General features: G+C 46.0%; 1 protein-coding gene across 1 annotated transcript; it reads right to left on the bottom strand.

The window, feature by feature from the left end:
* Positions 1-895: 895 nt before the first annotated feature.
* pim1 (Pim-1 proto-oncogene, serine/threonine kinase) lies at positions 896-3,761 on the bottom strand. The gene is made up of 6 exons (XM_077004089.1): positions 3,383-3,761; positions 3,132-3,238; positions 2,933-2,983; positions 2,446-2,812; positions 1,545-1,721; positions 896-1,437 (listed from the first exon to the last, which is right to left on the bottom strand). Exons 1-6 carry the CDS (start codon positions 3,453-3,455, stop codon positions 1,256-1,258), a joined length of 957 nt encoding a protein of 318 aa, XP_076860204.1. The 5' UTR covers positions 3,456-3,761; the 3' UTR covers positions 896-1,255.
* Positions 3,762-8,394: the final 4,633 nt, after the last annotated feature.

Below are 8,394 nucleotides of genomic sequence, written 5' to 3'. Positions count from 1 at the left end.
AGAAACCCAAACATCGTGTACAGAAGCGTCTGGCCTGTACACGAGTCGCATCTGACAACAGAGCAGACACCACAGCGTTGAGCCATTCGTTAGGGGGTTTTCCAATGGGAAAAACAATGCTATTATTTGTATCAGTAGACTCTTCTGTACTTCATGCACTGAAAAAAGGGAGTCCTTATAAAGACTATTTACACATATGGACACATTTGCTCAAAATGGCTTTAAATATGGTAAAAATATATTTAAATAGGTCGTGGGCCCTTCAACGTGGAATGAGAATGTTGAACAAAATGGTTTCTCTATAAATAAATAAATAAATTCCACTTAGATCTCGTTTCAAGACATTCAAATAAATATTATTTACACAGGCCTGGTCTTGGAATTTAGAGTCATGAGACACATAACTACATATTTACAGTATTAACAATCTGAGGGAAAACAAAGTAGTAATTTAATGTTGTAGTTGCATTGCCATGTGCATTTGTGACAATGAGTGGTAGCTGTGTTGAGGATAACTGAGTTAAAGAGAGACAGTCAGACAGACAGACAGAGGTTAGTCATTCTGCACAGGTATTCTGAGGTCTTTTTTGTTACTCTCTGCAGTACAGGGGTGAGACCCCCAGCACACAGGTGAGATGGAAGCAAGAGAAATGATGTCTGGTTAAGGAGCAGAGTGGTACAGTGGCTATTACTCAATTCAAGTATATTTGCAAAACTCCCACAGAAGGCACTAGATGGCTCCTGTCCCATGGCTGCAGCAGCCTTACCCCTCCCCCACCCTGCCTGCATCAGTGTTGCCCCTCCCCCACACTGCCATGCTGCAGCCTCACCCCTCCCCCACACTGCCATGCTGCAGCCTCACCCCTCCCCCACACTGCCTGCATCAGTGGCAGCAGCCTCGCTCACCCCCCCCAGTGTGTTCACTGGCATGCATTTTCTCTTCAGTCACACAAACCGCTTCAAGTTTGCAAGGGTCGCAGCCCGTAAGCAGGCCTCCCCGGTTCTGCACCCAACCCGGTGACCCAGTCAGACCGGGTCCAGGGCGGGACAAATCTCCAGAAAAGGGGACGTCCCTTCCCCCAAGGAGCCCTCGCAGCTCAGGGTCGGCCGCTCCACCCATAAACAGCTGCCATGCTTAAATAAAATTAATTCTTAAAAAATAAAACAAAACATTTCACATTTTGTTTCCTGCACGGCTCAGTTCGGGCGTGGCCGGGGTAGTGTGTGGGCTGTGGGTGTAGTCAGCTGGCAACAGTCATTTGCACACAGCCACAGCAGGGAAGGCGGCAGAGTCGTGGGTGAGGCAGTGTAATCGGATCTCCGCACCATCCGTAGGTGGAGCACTACTCTGCATCCATGGGTGGTTGATAATGTCTTCGAAAGACGGACGGTCGGCAGGCCGCAGAGACAGACAGCATTTAATGAGCTGTTGGCATTCTGTGAATGAACAGGAGGATACAGGATGAAGCACTTGAAACTTGCATTTTAATATAAACAGTTAGCTTATGCAGCCCTCCGACGTGGGCGGGGTTCAAGGGCCTCACCTGTGGAGACTCTTCGCCTGAAGAGCACCTGGCCACGGACAATCTCCTCGTCCTGCTCAAAAGGAATGTCTCCGCACACCATGTCATACAGCAGGATGCCCAGAGACCACACCGTCGCAGACCTCCCGTGGTATCGGTGGTACTTGATCCACTCAGGAGGACTGTACACACGTGTACCTATAAACAGGAAAACAAAAGAGGGAAATTTTAATTTCAAAATCATAAAAAAAACCAACAACTCTTCACACAGTTACATAAGTAATGAAATGCATTGAATGTGCTAAACGTGGCTCGTCTTTCAAAGGATAGTCTAATTATAGTAAAAAAAAATAAAAAAAAAAAGGCGGGGCAGGAGGAGCTATGCCATAGTGTTTACAAAATATTATACACCACAATAATTCAAGTTAATCTGCGCAATGTGCGCAAGAGCGTGACGGTAGGTGCGCGCGTGTGGCAACACCGGTTGCCATGTGACTTGTGTTTACAAACTTTGAGTTGTAGCAATTCCGCTCGTCGCCAAAAGGGGGCGCGAAAAACGACAACAAACCCAGAACCCTCCCTGCAGCGCGGCGCGCCCATCCAAACACAAACACGCTCGTGTTGAATGTCTACATTTCTAAAGATAATGGTTTTTTCCAAGAAAAAACGCCCTCACGCAGTGTAACCTGGAAATATATCTTCTCCAAATTATTGCACGCACACGCCTGATGAATTTTTTTTTTTTTAAACGTGACTTTCCACCATCAAGATCCCATTTCTGTTCCCCATTTTCAAATCTGAAGGTCGGTCAAATTTGCAGTAAAACCCAAATCTTCAAACCAAACCGGCACCACGCTGTAATGTCATTTACTGCCACGCTCGAGTAGATACGTCGCCGTATACGCTGGAGCAGCGCACGTACCGTCAAAATCGGTGTACACCGTGTCCTTCAGCAAGGCACCGGAGCCGAAGTCGATGAGCTTGAGGTCGCCGGTGCGGAGATCGATAAGGATGTTCTCGTCCTTGATGTCCCGGTGGACAACGCCGCTGGTGTGGCAGTGCCGAACCGCCTCCAGAACCTGGCGGAAGAAGTTTCTCGCCAGGTCTTCGGGCAAGGCACCCTTCTCCGTGATGAAGTCAAAAAGGTCCTTCACGGTCTCCGGTCTTTCCATGACGATTATGAAACTGTCCGGTCTTTCGTACCAGTCGAGCATTTTGATCACGCCACGGAACCCGGTTCCGACCTTCTTCAGGAGGACAACTTCCATGGGGACACGGGCACCATTGGGCTGAAAAAGACACAACAGCCATCATGACACAAACGACCTGAAGTCGGTCTGCTAAAACCCCTTAGGAGGGCAGGACATGTAGGAGAAACCGCTGCCCGGTTCTTAGGTGTCGGTTCTTACCAGCTCGCCCCACTCGGCCACACGGTCCTTCGCCACATGCTTGATAGCGACCTGCAGAAACACACACCAATAATGATCAGTGGCTGAAGTCCTATAAATGATAGATCACAATACCCCATTAGGAAAGGTATTGCAAAATTATATTAAAGATCACGGAGGGGGAAATAAACAAACAAATAAATAAATAAATAAAACCTACCGGCGCGCCATCCGATACCCGCAAGCCCGCGTACACGGTGCCGAAGCCGCCACTGCCCAGCACCGAGCCGACCTGGTAAACCTTCTCGAAGGGCTCCTTCTCTTTAACTGCAAACACAAAACAGTAGCGTATAAATATTACAAAATACAAATTGTAAGCGGCCATAAAACGCGTAAAACGTGAGACGCTCCTCCAGGCGTCGGTGTCCATCACGTCCGCGGACCAGCAAGACCCCCCCCGGCCCTCCTAACCTTGAAGCTGGATCTTGGCCGGCATGTCCACGGCGGAGATGTGGGCAAACGTGTTGAATTTAGAGAGAAGCATGTTTTAATCCGGGGTTTCGAGGATGAAATGTCACAGTTAGTCCCAGATGGTGAGCTGGATCCCGCCGCTAGGAGTCCACGATGTCGAGGGAGGAGAGAGGGCGACACGCAAACCTTCTCATCGAGGTGGGCTCCTTTAAAACTCTGAAGTCCCTCGGTTCGAAGGAACAAAAAATATAATCAAATCGGTGTATAAAAATAAAAAATAAATAGTTGATGCGTAACGGAGGTGTCGAGTTAGAGAGGAACAAATCTTTATCTTCTGCGTGCTGACAACACAGAAACCGGCTTACTGAATCGTGAAGGAGGGGCGACGCGGACTTTATACCCGTAGTAACGGGAGTAGCCGGACGTCACGCGTAGCGCCCGCCCACAACGCCTGTTGACCAATGGCTATAAAGCGTAGCTTTGAACTGAGACGTCAATCAAATATGAAAATAAAGGGAAACGTAGCTTGGCTAGACGACGTGGCGGGAATCAAAACGCGCCAAATATTCACCCTTTCAGGGAGCTGTAAAACCGGCATGGAAGCGGTGGTAGTTTTTGACACCGGTACGTCGCCCTTATAACAAGAAAGTGATTCTTCTTTTCGTATTCACGTTTATTGTATACGTAATTTGGCTTTTTGATTTAATTGATTAAAATAACCTACAAAAAGATTATACATGTTTTACATTATGAGCATATTAGGCACATATTTTAATCAAGGCGATTCTTTAGCATCTTGCAATATTATTATCGTTTTCAACTAGCATTTACTTTACATCAAACTTTCAGACTGCTAAATAGGCTGCCTGTAGGTTCGCAAAAGACCCAAAGTGCTAAACACGGAACAGCAACATAGGGATTTTAAAGCCTGAGCCATTACTGTCCCACACATAAAACGTCATTATTCGTTGCCTTGGCGCTCTATTGTTTTTGTTTTGGCCTGTTGGGGAGGGGAAGATCTACAAAATAAAACCTCATTAATCTAAAATTAGTGCTCTGAAAGTTTATTTCCTATTGGCGGACCACTGGTTTTTATTTAGACAGGGAACAATAGTCGTCACGCCACCAAAGCGTTGAGGAAAATGGCGCATACCAGGCATTCTTTCAAATTGGGTGGCCGTGTTCAGACTCAGTAGCAGGATGTGGGAAACTCGAGATAAAAAGACATCCATTTACCCCCAGCCCCCACCTCGCGCTTGTTCTTTCCCGCGCATATTATTGTTTGAATGGTAAATGCACTCATTGCCCCCTCTCTCTCTTTCTCTCTCTCGCTCGCTCGCTCCCCCCCCCCAAAAAGAGTAAACTACTCTTTTCTTTTTAAAAGTTTACTTCGATTTCTTACTGTTACAGCTTATTATGTTTTTGTTTTTTTTCCGCCCGCCTCAAAATGCCGACAACCCGAGTAAAATAAACGACTAATGGGAATGATTCACAACCAGGGTATTACTGTGCTGAGTAATGATCTGTTTTGGGACTTAGTATCCTGTTTTTGTTCAGCATAGCTGAACTGACTCATTCTCTGTTGTGATGATCATGGACTGTCCAGTATGTCCACACACACACACACACACACACGTGTATACACACTCATGTGTGGCTTCCAGTGGAGAGGAAGGCAAGTGCCAGACTTATAGTCAAGTTGGCAACTCTCTAGTAAACCCTTTTGAACCAGCTAGCCTAGTTTGTTTCTATTTCTTTGAACGCTTTTCACTGAACTTTGTACACAAGCAACTTCAAAAAGAAAATATACAAACATAAATAAATAAACAAATAAATAAATAAACAAAAAGAAAACACAGATTTGTAGGCTTAAACTAAACGTATGAGTAGGCCATGCTACAGCAGGCTGGTCTCCTCTCAGCCTCTCAGCTGCCTGGCAGGAATAAACCTGAAGGCCTCTGAAATGGAGAAACGTGAGGGTGTCGTATAATGTGTGTGACAGCACCTCCAAGACTGGGAGATCTGTGGGTGCTTGTTCATCATGGAGTGAGAAGGGGAGGGGGATAGAGAGAGAGAGAGAGAGAGAGGGAGAAAGAGATTGACAGCTACACATTGCTTTGGTACATCTGCCAGGTATTGTTATCTCCTAGCCATGTTTCTCACAGGATAATGACACTTCATCTCCCTATTAGTATCTCTGACCACACACACACACAATTCACTGCCAGGAAGGTCTCAGTGACATGAGGTCAGTGTTACTGAGTCACAGGCACGCTGCTCCCAGTTCAGGAGAGCTCTCACCTTTGCTCCAGAACACAAATTCCCTTTTCACTTGTAAGAGATGACTGGAATTACATTCCCATATATGAGGGTATCATGATTCTGCAATGCGCATTTCTGATATAGTACTGAACTACTATTATTAGCTCCGTAGGTTATAGTACATTATACCATTTCATACTGATTATGAGATAAACTTGGCCACATGATTATTGTGGCTTTTAGATTTGTTTAGAAACGGAGTTGCCCTTCTTTCCTGCACTGACCTTAAATGAGAACCCCGCTCCCCCACTCCTCTGAGCTCAAGGGACAAGGTCTGCTGTGGCACCCCCGCCGTAGACCTCCCTCTAACACCATAACACCATTTTGCCATCTGAGGAAGGCAGGTGTGACCTCACTGGATATACAGTAGATTGCTTCACCACTTGCCCGTCAGTCAAGCGTGTGGGCCAACCAACTCTACAGCTGTTGGTGTTGCTTCAGAACAGGTGGCGGGCAGGAGTGGAGGTGGAAAAGAGAACACAACTCGTTTTTTGCTCTTTCTTAAGAGCAGAGCACACTGACCCAGCATTCTCCGACGAGCACAATACACACCGAGGGCTTGGTGTGCCTCTAGAATGTTCTCTCTCCAACCCGCAACAAGCCTGCCCATTTCTCTCCCCCTGAACGTGCTAAATGCGGCTGGCAACTCTGGAATACCTACGTTCTTTGGGGTTGATGTGTCCTGGCTGAAATAATACTTTATCCTCACAGTTAATCTAGTTAGCACTCTCTTTGGTCCAATGTAAATGCCCCTTACACACACGGACACACACTCAGGGGAGTCCCTGTGATAATCTTTTTGCCTCAAGGTCTATTTTATTGCAAATTTGTGGAAAGCATTTAGTATGGCTAAAGGAAGCTTGACATGAGTACAATGGTGAAAATACACTGGCTCTCACAGACAAGGCTATTTATACTTGCTTTAAATCTGAGAAGAATGGTATTGATGTTGTCACACACTATACAGGGAACCACAGAGAGCTCTCTGGCCTTTGTATTGGTTCTCATGCTGGGATTGACAGGTGTGCGTGCGTGTGTGTGTGTGTGTTTGTGTACATGTAGTGGTTGGCTTTTTAAAAAATGTTGCATGACGTAAAAGCCAGTAGGAATGGTGTGAAAACAGGTGTCAGAAATGACCCAAGTAGCATTAGCACTAAAGTACTAAAGTTTACCCTGCAATTAAACTCCAGGGGAAAACTGGGTGCTGCTGCTTTAGGAAGTTTCCCAAGCAAGCACGGTTGATATGAGAAGACAAACAAGGACCCTTCAGTATTTACACAGCAAGAGAACAAAGCACTTACAGTCTGGAAGGGCTACGGGAGGAAACTCTATTTGCCATTGTTTGTCTTCTGTTTATCATCTTTGTGCCTGGATTAGTTTAAACTTAAGCGGTTTATACCATAATGTTTCAGCAAAGTTCTTTTTTTGTTCTTTTTAAAGCTCAGACACCTCACAATGAGCCTTTCACTTTAGCAGCCCATTAGATTAATTGTTTTTCCTAGTGCTTACGTCGGTGCAGACAGCTGTCATTCTCAATGACGATCAGGCAGCAGGTCAATAGGAGCAGACCCACCACCCCTTAGCTGACATCACTGACCCTGGCCTTAAATGAGGGGAAATAAGATCTAAATTACCACCCAAAGAGGAGAAAGGGGTGAGGGAACACTTAGAGTGGGCCGCCCCGCTGCCTCTGTGCAGGTAGACAGGCAGATAGCCCTCTCCCACAAACACACCCTCCCGTTGGCCTTGAAAGGTTCAGTCTGAATGGGGAGGGGCTTTTTTCGAAGCCCTCGAAACAGACATCAAAGCCTCTGGTTTTGTGGGAAAGGCCACTGGAAAGCTACGGTTCATGCAGGGTCGACTTTCATGTCACTGAAGGCATGACCATGGGTCAGAGTTCACTGAAATACCTGTCCAACATACCAAGGCACTTCTGCAGGAAATGACTGTCACTTGTCTCAATTAGGGGACTGCTTCTGAAAGCAGGCCTTTGTTTAAAAGAGCACCTAGCAAATTAAGGGATTAAATCTTTCTTTCTGGCAGGTAGGGGCACACAGGAGAGACAGAGGGCAGTGTGTGTGTCTATGCGATGCCCTATTCTGGACAAGTCTGAATAAACAACAACATTAATGACATCAGATAATGAATTATTAACCAAACCTAATTATCTATGCAAAAATAGAGTCCATAGAATCTAAAACTCATAATCAAATATTCATAATTCCAATCATCCAACAATTCCTAATCTAGAAATACAAAACCTTTTTGAGTCATGAGTTTCAGTCACTTTAAAAATTGAAATTGAAATGTGCCATATTTTGTCAATTGTGATTTTTTACACCCCAATCGAAATTTGTCCTCTGCTTTTAACCCATCTGTGCAGTCAGAACACACACACACACACACTAGTGATTACTAGGGGGCTGTGGATCACACGTGCCCAGAGCGGTGGGCAGCCCTAGCCCAGCGCCCGGGGAGCAGTTGGGGTTAGGTGCCTTGCTCAAGGGCACCTCAGTCATGGCCTGTCTGGGAATCGAACCCACGACCCTCCGGTCACAAGACCAGTTCCCTAACCGCCAGGCCATGACTGCCCCATTTATTCCCCAAAATCATGTCTTATACTATATCGTCTTAAGTCATAAGCTGCATAAATTGAGGGTGTATTACTGTAAGTCTGTTATAGCCAGAAA

Source organism: Brachyhypopomus gauderio, chromosome 4 (genome assembly GCF_052324685.1).
Source record: "Brachyhypopomus gauderio isolate BG-103 chromosome 4, BGAUD_0.2, whole genome shotgun sequence".
In the NCBI taxonomy this organism is placed as follows: Eukaryota; Metazoa; Chordata; class Actinopteri; order Gymnotiformes; family Hypopomidae; genus Brachyhypopomus; species Brachyhypopomus gauderio.
The sequence above is the reverse complement of the archived record's forward strand: the minus strand, read 5'-3'. Positions and strand labels throughout refer to the sequence as shown.